Below are 16,378 nucleotides of genomic sequence, written 5' to 3' on the forward strand. Positions count from 1 at the left end.
AATTATTTTGTATTGACCAGTAGTATGCTACGTAGCTCGCATTCAGAAGTTGGTATCAAAGTTTTTTCATATATTTTGGAGGTTTCTTTTATCATGTACGCTGTGTTGTGTAAGTAAATTTTAAAATATATTAGGATGATATGAAATAAAAATAAAACGAATAAAATATATAAAAATAATATAGTTTAATATTTAAAAAAATTATAAATAAATTTAATAAAATAAAAAATTATATTTTATATTTTTATATTAATATAAATTATAATATATAATTTTTATATGAATATAATATTTTATATTATACAATTATAAGAATCAAAAGATTTAATTTTTAAAAAGATATAAAGTACGAGCAACATAGCTTAGGCCTTAGTATATTATGTATCCTTCGGCACTAGTACACGCGGACACGAGCACACGAGAGACGGAAAGTATAAAATACCTGTTGTTGTACTCTTAAAGCTTAAAGCTATGGACATTAACTTACTTAAAACCCTTATCAAAGCTACTTATAACGATAAAATGAAACCAATAATTTTTATGTTTTTTTTTTTTTTAGTTATATCAAAAAATTTGGAAGTAAATGTACTGTTTAATCTTCAAATTAAAACAAAATATATAATATTTAATAATTTAAAATAGATTATTACAGATAGACATTTGATAATATGACCCCAAAATAATTTTTATGTTTTTATCTAATAAGAAAGGTTCCAAAATTTCAAATGTATTTTGTTCGATTTTTTTTTTGTGAAAAATAAAAAATAGTAATTACATTTGAAAATTAAAAATTTTAATAAAAAAATTCCTTCCAAAAATGGAAAAAAAACCCAACATATGGACAAATCAAATCATTTTGCAACATACCTAAAAAACAAAAGCAAAGGCAAAGATCTTGAAAACGGCAAATCCTTCAGTTTCTTCTTCTCTTCATCTTCATATCTGGTAATCTCTCTCTTCTTTCACCCCGTTGGAGTTACTGAATTAGAGTTTTTCTATTTGTTTTTTTTTTATGCCCATGTTAAAAAAGTTGGAATCTTGAAAAACTTTGGCAAAATAAAGATTGACTTACCCATTTTGTAATGAAAACCCATATTTTTTTGTTATCTGGGTTTTCTTTATTTTTGTTTACTGATTGAGTTTTTCTTTTTGTGGTTTTTGTTTTTTTGGGTAGAAAATGGAAAATCCACAAGCAAATCAGCTTCCTGAAGTGGATTCATTGCCAGATGGCTTTGTTGCGAGTCCTTCAGAGCCTTTGGCTCCAAATACTCCAATTTTAGAACAAGAAAAGCCTTTGCAGCCTGATTATACGGAAGATGATTTAGTTTCCACCGAGTTTGGAGCAAGCAAGGGCCAAAAGCAAAGAACTTTTCCTGTGCCATTGTCTGAAGGGGACTCTTTTGGTGGTTCTGTGGACTCTGTGGAAGGTAAATTAGTTGGTGAGGAGTCAAGTGATTCTGTTCCTGAGGCCACTGAAGTTGGGGTGGTAGAATGCAGTGAGGTGAAAGGCGAAGTTAAAGGGGAGTGTCAAAGTACAGAAAGAAGTAGTTTTTCTTTACTTTGAATCTGATTCTCAATTTTTTTTTTAAATTTCACTTATGAAACTTGGGTAGTTTTTAGGTTTTTTAGTGCTCATTGGTTGTTGTTTTTCACAGCAGTTGAAGGAGGATCAGAAGCTAACTTGACTACTTTGAAGGAAACATCTTCTTCGGAAAGCGTGGATTTGCTGAAAAATAAAAAACCAGTTAGTAGATCATACTACATAACTAAGTTCTTTGAAATTCTTATGCTTGTGGGTAGGGTTCAGTATGAGCATCAGGAATGCATGAGTTGAGTAATGGTTATTTTAAGGTTCAAAGATGTGCTGATAGTTATTGCTTATTTATATATTGGAAAGCATCTTTTCTGTGTTTTTTAATCCAGAGGCTTTTAGTAAATTTTTTACTAGTTCACATATTTTGTCTTGATGATAATCTTTATAGCAATTGATGATCATTAAAATAATGATTGTTGCAAGGAGAAAAAGAAACTTGTTTGATTCTTGAGATAGGCAGTTTTAAGAATTTGAATCTTTCACTTTGTTAATCTATTACACAAAGAGTCTCTAGATATCTCCATTTTTTTTTTCAATTGCTGTGTATATTGGAAGAGCTCTTGAGTTACAACTGATAGTTTATAACTATGATAAGTTGCATTCTTTTTCAAGAATATGACAGTCTGTTGAGTTAGGTTCAGTTTATTCAGAGGTTATTTTCATATGCTCATTTTACATCAGTTTCATCTATATAAGTGAACTCACTAGTCTTAATTGGACTGTTTTTTTCTCAGGAAACTACTGAAACCAAACGCAAGAATGCAAAACGTACATTCAAATCGGAAAAGGAATTTCTTGAGTTCTCTTTGAAATATCAGCAAGTCCTTGCAGAAAGAGATGCAGGTAAGTTGAAATAACATTTATGATGTCCAAAAGGTCACTGTCAAGTGATGTGATGAATATATTGGTCTAATTACCTAAGACTCTTTCAAATTTAATCAGTAATTACCTAAAACTCTTTCAAATTTTATCACTCCATCATAATAGTCTGATTTGTTTTGATGTGAAGATACTTTTTATGTTGCTAGGATAATACTTGTCCATTAAGTTTGGACACTGGTTTGTATTTCTGCCTAATGCTATAGGTAGGAAACATGCAGTTTGTGGATGTTTGGTGTCACAAATTTAAAAAATAAATAAATAAGTTAAGATGTGAGTGTTCAAGGACGAAAATGAAAACAGTTGGTTCAATTGGTCACTTTGGTTTGCCATGGAATGTGGCTGGAGATAACTATTGCTATGATCCTCCCAAAAGACTATAACCATCTTGCCTCTTACACTGTTGCCTTATTGAAATCCAAATAAATTTTAACTTAATGTTTTCTCTTGGAAGGAGTTATTCTTTTATGAATTGTTTTTCTGTTTAACAATACAGGTTCTCTCTTTCTTTTGTTGTAATGATGAGAAAAGTCTTTGGACTTCACTTTATCGAGATATGTTCATTTCCTTGGAAACTTTGACCAGCTGAATTTAGAAGCTATAGTTGAATATTAGAGTTTAGCAAGTCTTGTATGATATCTAAGAGGCCAATATGACATATTGATATATGATAATGTCTCTATATATCTTAAACATCATGGAAGATTGATTTTTGTTTCTTTTCTTTTTGCTTTTGCCTTCCTCTGTAGCTATTGCTGTTCGAGATAAACTTGAATCACTTTGTAGGGAGCTACAACGTCAGAACAAACTGTTAATGGTATGTTTTTCTTTGGATACATTATCACTTTTTGATTGATTACTTTCTACAATTAGTAGTTATTCTTTATGCACTTTGTACTTAGTAGGTTAACCTTCTGATAATGTTATGAGTTGCGAATTGGTCTTGAAATTTGTCTCTATTTCATATCCTTCCCCTTTCTGGTTTGGGTCATTTCTCCAGCCGTCAAAGGTACCATGTACCTAAATTTCTGAGTAGGAGAGGGGGTGGGTGGGCAGGAGGCATGAAGTAAGCGACTAAAATGCAGAAGCATACGATTTACTGCCCTAGGTTCAATGGAAGTGTATTTAGTTTTGAAAAGGCCATTAAAAACAACCAAGGTTTAAATTCTGGTTGCAGTTGCACACTTTGGTTGCATTTGTAGGTATCTTGAGTGTTAAAGCACAAGCTGCTGCCTTGCACCAATCACAGATCGTGAATTTTCTCAATTTCACACAACCATCTATAAAATTAAATAAATAATAGTTCTTATCTCAACTGCTCTTCATCTATAAAGTTGCTCTTACAAACTTTATAGTAGTACTTGCTGTGATTAACGTTTTGTGGACTTGGTTTCTTCCATAAGCGTTTGGCATACACATGATCAAGTGATGGTAGATCTGCATAACAAATTTAATTAATGGGGAAAGCAACTTTCCTTTATTTTTACCGTTTGTAATGTCAATTTTACATTTTGATATACTAAAGAGATCATCAAATGTCATGTCTGATCATGATCTGTTTAAACTCTTCAACTTCCATGATAAATTTCTGCTTGTCCATTTTTGAGCTGTTTGTTTTTTTTTTATGAAGTTGCTGATAGCTGCTTATGATTCACAGGATGAATGCAAACGAGTATCAACAGAAGGACAAAACTTAAGATTAGATTTATCAGCCAGGTTCCAAGATGCAATCAAGGTTTGATGTCCCTATTTTGATTTTGAAAGTGATCATGGTGGATAGGCTGACTTACATGCTGACGAGTCCATCTGTCTCTAGCCATGTTACTTCATAAGAACAGTGGCTAAACTTTTTGATACTCCTAAATATTAAATAGCTTATAACTATAAGGAGATTTATGATACAACTCTTCCACTAAGCATGATTGATCCCAAAACATGGGCTTGCATGAATAGCATAGATGTAGCCTAGGTCAATGGAGATGAATGTCTAAAGCAAGAGAAATGGGAAAGTGAAGTTACTCATCACTCATCATGATAGTATTGCAAGTCTATTAGTTGAAGCAAGAGTTGAAAACTTCATCTCATGTTGGATGAATAATTCATATTGATTCCATTTTACATATCACTATAGAATTACAATAATACTCTAGTTCTGCCCTATTTCTGCTCTTTGAATTCACTCTTCCTCCTGGCATCCCTCCTCTCTCTCTGTGCATGAGTGTGTGAGTGTGTGCGCATGTGTGTTTTCATTCGTGTGTGCGTGTTTTCTTTGTGACTCTTTCAGTTTTGGCATGCACAAAATGTAAATGTTTCCTGAACTTCCAGATAACATTCTGAAAACCTTAATTTTAATAGCCATACTTTTTTTTCATTTTTAACATGTTTTACTAGTGGTTTTTAATCTTTTTTTTCCTCTTATAGGATGTGAGCAATAAGCTGGAAGAGCAGAAGGATGAATGCCTGTCTCAACTGAAGGAGAATGAGATGTAAGAGACAGGAAATGCATGTCTAATTATTATAGATCTTGTCCTTCGAGCTTGGTAACACCTATACAATAAGGGGGGCATTTGGTTCGCAGAATCGTAGATTCCGGGGGGAAGTGTGATCCCCGGAAAAATGCAATACCCAGGGTTTTCTTTCATTTTCAGGGCATCCCGTGTTTAGATTCACTTGTTTGGTTGGGCAGAATTCGCATATATTAAATCCTGAATAATTACTATAATCTCCTTGGAATAATTACTATAATCTCTGATTTTTATGAATTACCAAATTACATCTGTTCCACATTCTGGTTATGTTGGGTTTTTTGCAAATTAGAATCTTTTAACTTGGGCCTCTGATATTCTTACATTTAGAAGTTTTGAGATATATTGGATTTTATGAGTAAATTTAAACAGAATGCCATCTGGGAAAGCATCATCCTCACCCATGTCATTTATTGATTAAACAGATTGTTTTAGTGCCAGTTTTTCATTATTCATAGAATTTTTGGAATTCTTCATGTATAGGTTAAGAAATAAGTTGAAACAGTTCGCTGATCAATACGCCCTCTCTGAACAACAATATGCGCAGAAGGTATAGGCTTGATTTCCTGGTATATCTAAGATTTTCCATCTTGAAATTCTAATCAATTATATTGTCAGGAACGAGAGCTTACTCTTATGTTTTGGACATTTGACACAGCTAAAGCAGAAAACACTAGAACTACAGCTTGCTGATTTGAAAATTAAGCAACATGAAGAGAAATTGATCCAGGAACAAGCACAGATGAAAGTATATGCAGAGCAAGTGTCTCAGTTATTGGCCACTGAAAAGAACTTACGCGTGCAGTTGACAGCTGATGGAGAAAAATTTCAACATTTTCAAGTATGATTCTTTGCATGTCATTATCACCTTGGTATTATTGGCTGCTTTTCTCTTTTAGGTTGATGAATATTATATACTGTATTGAGTGCTCTTATCATTTGCCTTGGATGGCTGGATAGAGAATCCATCAGTTAAGAGGTCTTATTCTTGTCACCTGCATAACGCTAAAATCTTAGTATCATAAATTAGTAGAGAGCTACAATCTAAGTGCTATTGTTGACAGAAAAATTGTGAACATTTGAAGTGCAATCATTGACAGAATGGTAGTGGAATGCTTTTGTGATACCTTTCTAGGCGACTAAGAAGTGACCTGTCTTTGTAATTGAGGTGTTTTCCTCTGGAATTGCTTGAACCTCACCATTGAATGCACTTCACTTATCTGACATCCTCTGCATATTCTGTCGAGATGCGGCATTGCTGAAGTCGGATTAGTGTTTCCATGTTGTGCTAGTGATAGTTGAATCTATCTTATCATCTTCATGATGTTTAAAATTATACTTGATTTTGCAGGATGCTTTGTTAAAGAGTAATGAGGTCTTTGAAACATTTAAGCAAGAGATTGAGAAGGTACATGTGCCTTTTATCTTTGAGAGAGATATTTTCTCAAACACTGCCTTTTGGTTTTTCCTATTGCTCCATTGTACAATAGCTGGTTGCGTGTTGCATTATGATTTCTAAGTTACCGACTATTTTTCCCTAATGTGTATAAAATTAGACGGCAAAATCAATCAAGGAACTCAAGAAGGAAAATGGATTCTTGAAGAGCAAATGTGACAAATCAGATGTTACTCTCATAGAACTTGTGGAGGAGGTATAGTTAGCATGTCATTTTAAGCTTTCATTCTTTAGAACTATATTATCTATTTCAAGAAGGGGGTATCTACCTAGCACTTAATTCTTGTCTTTGCACGACTAGCGCGAGCGGTTGAAGAAACAATTGGAGAAGACAAAGAATCAGAAAGAAAAGCTAGAATCATTGTGCCGATCACTTCAAGCGGAGAGGAAGCAAAGCTCCACCGGAGGCAACAGCTCTGATACCATAGCAGTCTAAATGTAAACATATTTAACCATACATGAATGCATTTTGTGATTGTTATCTAAAATTGTTCAGCCTTCTGTCTCTTGTTGTCGATGGAAGAGCCTTAGAGCACATTTCGGTATTTGAGTGTACTATGCATCCTCCCATCAATTATTGTATTATTATGGAGTACTTCATTAACTGGTGGAATTCCTTGAGTCATGTTACTTGTTGGAACTGCCATTTTCAATTTAAGGGAACCTTTTCTGCATTTGGCCTAACCCTATAAGAGCAAGATTCTCCAATTTTGCATCCATAATAAGCATTGACCTGAGTAATTTTTTTTTTTCTCTGTTTCATCAACATATTTGTGGTATTTATGTACTTTTAAATAGCAGCAAAGTAGAGGTGATAAACTGACGGGTTTGAATCGTTTCACTTTACTTATATAAGTTTTATATTTTTATTGCATTTAAATAAATTTTTACACTTTAATTTGTATTCAAATAACTTTATATTTTAAATTAATTATTATAAATTTTTTAAAATTTTTTAAAATTTTTTAATCACATAAAAGTTGACTTTTTATATGCGTAAAGGTATGACTTCAAGCATTTGTAACAGTAAAAAATTAATATTTTATAGGCATTTTGTTAAAGGTTTATTTAAGTATAAATTAAAAATTAAAGTTTTTTTTGATATAAATGTATTAAAATTTGAAGAGTTTTTTGTGCAGTAAAATTAAAATCATAAAGCTTTTTTATTATTTTAATATTTTTAAATTTCATATACGAAATTAATTAGGTGACATATTAAAATTATTAAGAGAAAAATAATATTTTTTCTCTTCATAATCATCATTGAATTAACAACTTCTTATAACAAATTACAATAACCAATTCTCCTATCTTTGGAACTTAAACTTTAACGAAATAAGAAAACTTGAGAGAAAAAGAAAGGAAATCACTTAGTTCCATAACATAAGGAAACTGAAAAATAGGTAAGGAAACTATAGCTACTATTGACTAACAAATGATCCCATAGTCATAGGATTTCTATTTCGGTTTTCTCACATTCACCCCTCAAGCCGGTAAATAGATGCCAATCATTCTCAGCTTGCTAACATAATGATCGAAACTTGATTTCTGAAAAGCTTTTGTCTGAACATCAGCTTCCTGAGACTTGGTAGGAATATAGGACAAGGCAATAATTCCATTTTCTATCTCAGTCTTGATGATGTTCCTATCAATCCTCACGTGCTTCATTCGATCATGTTGAACTAGATTATTGACCACACTGATAGCTGATTTGCTGTAGCTAAACAACTTCATAGGCCCTATTATCGGCATGTTTAAATCTATTATCAACCTCTGTATCTAGATAAGTTCGCATGTTCCTTGAGCTATGGCTCTATACTCAGCTTCTGCACTACTTCGGGCAACCACAGACTGCTTTTTACTTCTCCAAGTCCCTAGATTTCCCCAGACTTTTATACAATACCCTTTTCTTGACTTGCTATCATCAGCAACTCCTGTCCAATCTGCATCTGAAAAACGAACAGCATCCCTAACTCTGGTTTTCTTGAACAATAAACCTTTGCCAGGACTTCCCTTTTAAGTACCTTGGAATCTAGTTTGCTGCCTTCATGTGCCTTTTTATGGGAGCATGCATGAACTCACACTAAAGGCAATATCAGGTCTCGTGAGTGACATGTAGATGAGTTTTCCTACCGAATGCTGATAGAGCTCTTTATTCATTGGAGGATCACTATATGACATCTTGTGCTTCCAATGACGTTCCAAGGGTGTACTAAACGGTTTACACCCAAGTTTTCCCGTCTCCTTAAGCAAGTCAAGCGTGTACTTCCTTTGCAACTTCTTGCAACCTCCATTCCAAAAAAGTATCTAAGTTCTCCAAGATCTTTTACCATGAATTCGGCTTGAAGTCTCTTCTTGAGATTTCCAATTTCCACTTCATCATCACCTGTGATCACCATATCATCTACATATACAATGAGTATTGCCTGTTTACCTGACTTATGCTTCTTCACAAATAAGGTGTGATCGGCTTGCCCTTAGTTGTACCCAAGATCCTTCATCACAGTGCTAAACCTCATAAACCAAGCCTTGAGAGACTGTTTCAGACCATAAAGGGACTTTTTTAGTTTACATATCATGTCTGAGTCTCCCTCTATCTCAAATCCTAGAGGAGCCATCATATACACCTTTTCCTCTAACGTGCCATTTGAGAAAAGCATTCTTAATGTCTAGCTGATGTAGTTTCCAATCTAAGTTGGCAGCAATAGACAGTAGAATTCTGATTGAGCTAAGCTTGGCAACCGGTGCAAAAGTCTCTTCATAATCAATTTCGTAGGTTTAAGTGAAACCTTGTGCTACTAGCCTCGCTTTATACTGTTCTAAAGTCCCATCCGATCTATACTTCACTTTAAATACCCACTTACTACCAACAACTCTCTTTCCTTAGGTAACTGCACCAGCTCCCAAGTATCATTATCATGCAATGCCTTCATCTCTTCCAGCACTGCTTTCTTCCAATTCAGATCTTGAAGTGCCTTATGAACATTTCTAGGGACTTGTATCTTATCAATATTGGCAATAAAGGCTTTGAGATTCCCTGACAACTTGGAATATGTGACATAATATGAGATAGGATATCTGAGATTTCTAGTACAAAACCTTGCCCCCTTCCTTATGGCAATCGGAAGATCAAGATCACTAATCAGCTCTTCATTCTCGCGACATGCCTCAACCTCCTCTTGATTGTCCGCAGTAATGGGATCTGCCATCAGTTCAGACTCTTGAGTTTGCATTGGAGCCTGTGGTCTCGTAGAGTAAACCAGAGTTGGTATGAAGGATTTAGAGCAGAAAACAAGAGAAACTAATCTGTTACTTGAAGTAAATTGGCTCATTTGATCATGAGCTTCATTTCATTAACTTATAGGCTTCAAAAATACAAAAGTAGTTGGCCTAACAGCATGGGTCACCATGCATAGACCCATCATTTTACTTAGACTAATCTGCTGTCAGAAAGTTCCAGCAGAAATGCCATACTTAGTTGCTTCAACCACTAACACACTAACATGTTTCAACCACTAACACACTAACACTCCTCCTTGGTATTTCTGCTGGAAACACCAAGACTTTTTCTTAATGTTGCAAACCTTGCCTTTGGTAAGGCTTTGGTCAGAATATCTGCAATTTGATCTTCTGACTTGCAATGCACCAGTTTCACTTCATTCTCAGCTTCAACTTCTCTAATAAAGTGATACTTGATCTTAATATGCTTAGTTCTTCCATGAAACACAGGGTTCTTGACCATTGCAACTGCTGACTGATTATCACAAAAAATTTCTGTTGGATCATCTTGCTTTTGACTCAAATCCAACAAAATTTTCCTTAGCCAAATTGCTTGATTAACAGCAGCTGCAGCAGCTATATACTCTGCTTCTGCTGTTGATTGAGCCACTGCCACTGTTCCTTGTTTCTTTGAATTCTAGCTGAACACATTTAATCCAATGAAAAACACATAGCCTGAAGTGCTTTTCATGTCTTCATGAGAACCAGCCCAGTCACTGTCTGTGAATCCTACCAATCTTGAACTGTCATTCTTCTTGAACCAAATTCCAAGTTCATTGGTTCCTTTGACATATCTCAACACTCTTTTTGCAGCCTTAAAATGCAACTCACTAGGATTTTGCATGAACCTAGAGAGTAAATTTGCAGCATACATGATGTCTGGCCTTGTTGCTGTCAAATACAATAAGCAACCAACCAAGCTTCTATAAATAGAGCCATCAACTTTGTTAGCTCCATCTTCCTTAACAAGTTTCTCATTTTGAGCCAAAGGAGTGTTGACTGGTTTGCAATTTTCCATCCCAAACTTATTCAGGATTTCATTTGCATATTTTCTTTGACAAATGAAGATTCCTTGCTGGTCTTGATGAATCTCCATTCCAAGAAAATAAGACATTTCTCCCATGTCTGTCATCTCAAAAATTTCCTGCATTTGGAGCTTAAAATCTTCCACAAGAGCTGATTTGCTACCTGTCACTAGAAGATCATCAACATACAAAGAAACAATCAACAGATCATTACTGTTAAAAACTTTAATGTACAATGTTGCTTCACTGAGGCTTTTCTTGAATACTAACTTCAATAAATGATCATCAATTCTGGAATTCCACACTCTGAGAGCTTGTTTTAATCCATACAAAGCCTTCTTGAGTAGATCGACTTTGCCTTCGTGTCCCTTGGCAACAAAACCATCAGGTTGTTCAATGTAGATCTCCTCATCAAGATAACCATTCAAGAAGGTAGATTTGACATCAAGTTGGTATATTTTTCAATTTTGCTGAGTTGCTAAGGCTAATAGCAGCCTTATATTGTCCAACCTTGCAACTGGAGCAAATGTCTCTGAAAAATCAACACCAAGCTGTTGGGAGTAGCCTTTAGCTCCCAATCTAGCTTTAAGTTTGTTGATGGAACCATCAGCATTCAACTTTGTTCTGAAAATCCATTTGACACCAATGATGTTTTTGTTACTTGGTCTGTCAACCAGCATCCATGTTTGATTTTTCTCAATCATTTGAATCTCCTACTTCATGGCATTTCTCCACTCTGAAAATTTGACAGCTTCTTCAAAGCTTGCAGGTTCAAGAATGGCAACATTTGATCTTTAATAAATATCTGTGAGTGGTCTGATTCCTCTCACTGGTTCATGATCAATGATTTCATTTTCAAACATATAATCTTCTTGATCTTGGAAGTTTATCATGCCTGCAGCAATTTGCTTGACTGATTCTCCCCTTGATTTTTTCCAATTCCAGGCAGCTTGCTCATTAAATCTCACATTCCTACTTACAATCATCTTGCCTGTAAGTGGATTGTAAGTCCTATAGCCTTTGGTGATGTTGCTATAGCCCAGAAAAATACATATTTCTGCTTTTTGATCAAGCTTGTCCCTTTTGATATCAGGAACGACCACATAACAGATGCTGCCAAAAATTCTGAGGTGGTGCATTGATGGTTTGCTTCCATTCCAGGCTTCAAAAAGAGTGTTTCCCTTCAAAGCTTTTGTGGGTAGCCTGTTGAGCAAGTAGACAGAGGTATTGACTGCCTCTGCCAGAATTTCTTTGAAAGATTCTTCTCAAACAGCATGCATCTTGCCATCTCCATGATTGTTCTATTCTTCCTTTCACTGACTCCATTTTGTTGTGGAGTGTAAGTTGCTGTCAGTTGGTGTTCAATTCCTGCAACTTCACAAAACTCATTAAATCTGTCAGATGTGTATTCAGTACCATTGTCTGACCTTATGATCTTGATTTTGCAGCCACTTTGATTCTCAATCCAAGCCTTGAACTTCCAAAATACATTTGCAACTTCAGACTTTTGTTTCATGAAGTAAATCCAACACATTCTAGTAAAATCATCTATAAAAGCAATGAAATATCTACTGTCATTCAAAGACAAGGTTCTCATAGGACCACAAACATCAGTACGAACAAGTTGTAATTTTTCAGTTGCCCTCCATGCTTTGTTAATTGCAAATGGCAACTTACTTTGTTTTCCTAGTTGACAGACTTCACACACTTCAGCACTGACTTTAACAGTAGGCATGTTTAATACAAGACCATTTTTATGCATGAAATTCAATGCATTGTAGTTGAAATGTCCCATCCTTTTATGCCATAAAGAAGACTCATCATGTGAAGTAACATATGCAGAGGAGTTTGCTTCATGCCAATTCAAGGAAAAACATTTTCCTTTCATATTAACAGTAAAGAGTTCATGGCCAGTGGGATCATGAATTATGCATACCTTGTCTTTGAAGACTAAAGAGTAGTTATTTTCTAGCAACTGTCCTACACTCAACAGGTTTTGATCTATTTTGGGCACAAATAACACATCTGAAATGAGTTTGGTACCTGTTGGTGTCTCAACTGCCACTACTCATTTTCTTTTGACTTCTATGAAATCACCATTACCTATTCTGACTTTAGAGGTGCAGGTCTTGTCTAGTTCTTTGAATATGTTGATATCAGATGCCATATGGTGTGTGCAGCCACTGTCAATGAGCCATGCACTGGAGGAGGTTCTGGTTCCATAGCAAGTTGCAACAAAAACTTGCTCTTCTAGCTGTTGTTGATTGTCAGCAACTCTGGCTTGTTGATCTGGCTGCTGCTGTTTTTTATTTTTACATACCTTCTCCATGTGACCAAGCTGCTTACAGTACCTACATTGTATGTTAGGTTTGTACCAGCAATATTTCTTCAAGTGAGTAGTCTTTTTGCAGTGAGAGCATGGTGGAAATTTTTCTTTCTTTTCACTGTTTCTAGAACCTTGGTTTCTTTGATCTTCTTATTTTCTGCCTTTGCTTTCTGTTTGCATCTTGCCTTTCTTCTTGGCTGTAAAAGCACCTTCTGTTGAATCATCTTGTCTGATAGCCCTTCTTTGCTCTTGAGCTTGTAGAGCATTGAACAATTCTGTTGGAGTTATCTTGGTCAGGTCCTTAGAGTCTTCAAGGGATGAGATTTTTGACTCAAACCTCTCTGGTAAGCTGACAAGAACCTTCTCTACAATTCTTTTGTCTGACAGCTCCTCACCAAGTAATCTAATCTTGTTTACTATCTTCATGAGTCTGTCATTGTACTCCTTTAAATTTTCAGACTCCTTCATCTTTAAGACTTCAAACTCTCTTCTAAGATTCAACACTTGCATTTGTCTTGTCTTGTCACTGCTTTGAAACTCTTCCTTGAGCACATCCCAAGCTTGTTTTACAGTTTCACAAGTCATGATTCTAATGAATATGTCATCAGAAACTGAAGACTCAATACAGCTTTTAGCCTTGTACCTCTTTGCCTTTTTTTCACTATAATTTTTCATTTGAGTTACTGTTGAATTTGTAGGAAGTTGTGGTGGATCCTTCTCATTTTCCACCACTTCCCACAAATCAAAAGCACTCAAATAAGTCTTCATTTTGACAGCCCATATCTGGTAGTTTTCACCAGAAAAAATAGGAGGTGGAGGTAAGGAGCAATTGCTTGAGGCCATTTAAGGTTGACAAAAGCTGGCTGAAAAGTGTTTGATGGCTTTTCACTCAATTTTTGGAATCACAGATCCTCTAAAAACTTAAGGAATGCTCTGATACCAATTGAAGGATTTAGAGCAGAAAACAAGAGAAACTAATCTGTTACTTGAAGTAAATTGGCTCATTTGATCATGAGCTTCATTTCATTAATTTATAGGCTTCAAAAATACAAAAGTAGTTGGCCTAACAGCATGGGTCACCATGCACAGACCCATCATTTTACCTAGACTAATCTGTTGTCAGAAAGTTCCAGCAGAAATGACATACTTAGTTGCTTCAACCACTAACACACTAACATGCTTCAACCACTAACACACTAACATGGTATCAGGTCTGCAGTTTTGGACTCTTCCCCTTTGATCACCACCATTTTTAGACTCGGATTGGGAAGGAAAGGACGAGGTGATCAAAGGGAAAAACTCTGAAAAAGTGAGATCCCAAATTTGTCTCCCCGAGTACCATTCTCCCCCAAGAGAGAAACTTGGGAATAGAAAGTTTGATCTTCTACAAAGGAAACGTCACTTGAGATCAAAAATCGTTTTGTGGGATGATGATAACACTTATAACCTTTTTGTGCGGAAGAGTAACCAAGAAAGACAGATTTAAGGGCTTTTAGATCCAACTTACCCCAGTTGGGTTGAACATTATGAACAAATACCACACATCCGAACACCCAAGGTTTAAAAGAATTATGAACACGAGAAGAGGGAAAAACAGACAATAATTCACTAATAGAGGTTCGGTATTTTAGAACTTTGGAAGGAACAAGATTGATAAGAAATGCGGATGTAAGAATAGCTTCACCCCAAAAAGAGTTTGGAACATGACTAACAAACAAAACTCATCTTGGCAACTTCCAATAAGTGATGGTTTTCCTTTCGACAATCCCATTTTGTTAAAGAGTATTCATACATGAACTTTGATGAAGTATCCCATATTCTTGAAGATACACATTTAGTTCATGAGAAGAATACTCCCATTGTCTCTTCGAAGGATATGTATGTATGATTGGAAGACATTAGTGACGACCTTATGAAATTGTTTAAAGATTGTAGTCACTTCTGATTTTTCTTTCATCAAGTAGACCCAAGATACCCGGGTACGATCATCAATAAAGGTAACAAACCATCGTTCCCCAGGTAAATTTAACACTCGTGATGGTCCCCTACACATCACTATGAATTAGATCGAATTGAGTGGAGGGCTCGTACGGGTGGATAAGATGCACATGTTCGTTTTGTAAGAATACAATGATCACAATGAAACGACGAAGGCTTTTAATTAAGGAACAAATGAGGGTACAAATGTTTTAAATAGGAGAAACTTGGGTGACAATCTATTGTGCCATAGTTGAACATTGGAATCAGAAAACAAGGAAAAAATAGTAGATGACTTCAGACTCGGAGAAGAACCAGCACCTGACAAGTAATAGTGGCCAATTTGCTCCTCAACATTCCCAATCATCCTCCCCGATGAAAAATCCTGAAATTTACAACAAGAAGGAAAAAAGGTTACGGAACAATTCAAGTCTCTGGTTATTTTACTTACTGAAAACAAATTACACTTCAAATTAGGAACGTGAAAAACATAATTCAACTTCAGCCCATTAACTTCCTAATCTCCTATCCCTTGTTGCCGTGCACACAGACCCGGTGGCTACTATAATCCCAACGTTTTCTTTACACGGTTTGTAGTTACTAATTCCTGTACTGGAACTTGTTATATGGTCAGAAGTACATTTGTCCACTATCCAAGTATCATGTGGACCTTTACATGACAGGAAGGAAAAAATACCTTTATGGGTTGTTAAAGCTGTAAAACCAGTAGAATTTGATGAGGCAAACTTGGACTCCTCTGTAACTATGAAAAATTCATCAATTTTCAAAGAACCTCCATTTGCTCCGTCGTGAATGGTTGAGAAGTAGAACTGATTGTTGTCTCAGCCATACAAGCATTTCTTCTCATTTGACTTTGTGGAATTTTTTCTCCTTTGACTTCATGGCTTCCAATCTGTAGGCTTTCCATGGATATCCCATCATGTATCCTTGGTATGATATGGCTTTTTACAGTACTCACACCATAACCGTTTATCTTTTCCAGAAACTCCCTTTGTGGCTAAAGCAAATCCTTGGACTGCTGTCTCTGTTGTCGTGCTCTCTGATGGCGAGGACATCACTTTTCCCCTTGCCTCTTCACGCCGGACTTCAGTGAACACCTCCTTCAACGTGGGTAGAGGCTTTGCGTCGAGTATACGCCCTCGAACGTCATCAAGCTCTTGATTCAAGCCTTGTAAAAAATCAAATATTCGATCTTTTTCTAACATTTTGCTATGTAATACTTCATCATCAAGGCACTTCCAAGTGACATTATGAAACAGATCGATTTCTTGCCACAGTTCTGAGAGAGTACTAAAA

General features: G+C 35.5%; 2 protein-coding genes across 3 annotated transcripts; one reads left to right on the forward strand and one right to left on the reverse strand.

Annotated features, from left to right (window-relative positions):
- The first annotated feature begins 799 nt into the window (after positions 1-799).
- On the forward strand, positions 800-7,138 carry LOC111310299 (uncharacterized). 2 transcript variants are annotated; one of them, XM_022909611.2, is made up of 12 exons: positions 800-945; positions 1,175-1,544; positions 1,656-1,744; positions 2,329-2,437; positions 3,223-3,290; positions 4,131-4,208; positions 4,895-4,959; positions 5,482-5,548; positions 5,657-5,839; positions 6,350-6,406; positions 6,555-6,650; positions 6,756-7,138. In XM_022909611.2, exons 1-12 carry the CDS (start codon positions 838-840, stop codon positions 6,888-6,890), a joined length of 1,425 nt encoding a protein of 474 aa, XP_022765346.2. In that variant the 5' UTR covers positions 800-837; the 3' UTR covers positions 6,891-7,138. The 2 variants fall into 2 exon arrangements, with proteins under 2 accessions (XP_022765346.2, XP_022765347.2); XM_022909612.2 differs by having other exon boundaries at positions 1,659-1,744.
- Positions 7,139-13,234: 6,096 nt separating this feature from the next.
- LOC149513391 (uncharacterized) lies at positions 13,235-13,927 on the reverse strand. Its single transcript, XM_089748655.1, has one exon. It carries the CDS (start codon positions 13,925-13,927, stop codon positions 13,235-13,237), a length of 693 nt encoding a protein of 230 aa, XP_089604781.1.
- Between the last annotated feature and the right edge of the window lie 2,451 nt (positions 13,928-16,378).

This window comes from Durio zibethinus, chromosome 19 (assembly GCF_047325235.1).
Source record: "Durio zibethinus cultivar Kanyao isolate XHJ-2024 chromosome 19, ASM4732523v1, whole genome shotgun sequence".
Taxonomy (NCBI): domain Eukaryota; kingdom Viridiplantae; phylum Streptophyta; class Magnoliopsida; order Malvales; family Malvaceae; genus Durio; species Durio zibethinus.

What these genes read in the sequence shown, in the direction of transcription:
- LOC111310299 (XM_022909611.2), top strand. Translation starts at nt 838, where the DNA reads ATGGACAAATCAAATCATTTTGCAACATACCTAAAAAACAAAAGCAAA. An exon ending in AACAACAATATGCGCAGAAG is followed by an intron (nt 5,549 to 5,656) that starts GTATAGGCTTGA and finishes CATTTGACACAG; the next exon opens with CTAAAGCAGAAAACACTAGA. An exon ending in AAAAATTTCAACATTTTCAA is followed by an intron (nt 5,840 to 6,349) that starts GTATGATTCTTT and finishes TTGATTTTGCAG; the next exon opens with GATGCTTTGTTAAAGAGTAA.
- LOC149513391 (XM_089748655.1), bottom strand. Translation starts at nt 13,927, where the DNA reads ATGGCCTCAAGCAATTGCTCCTTACCTCCACCTCCTATTTTTTCTGGT.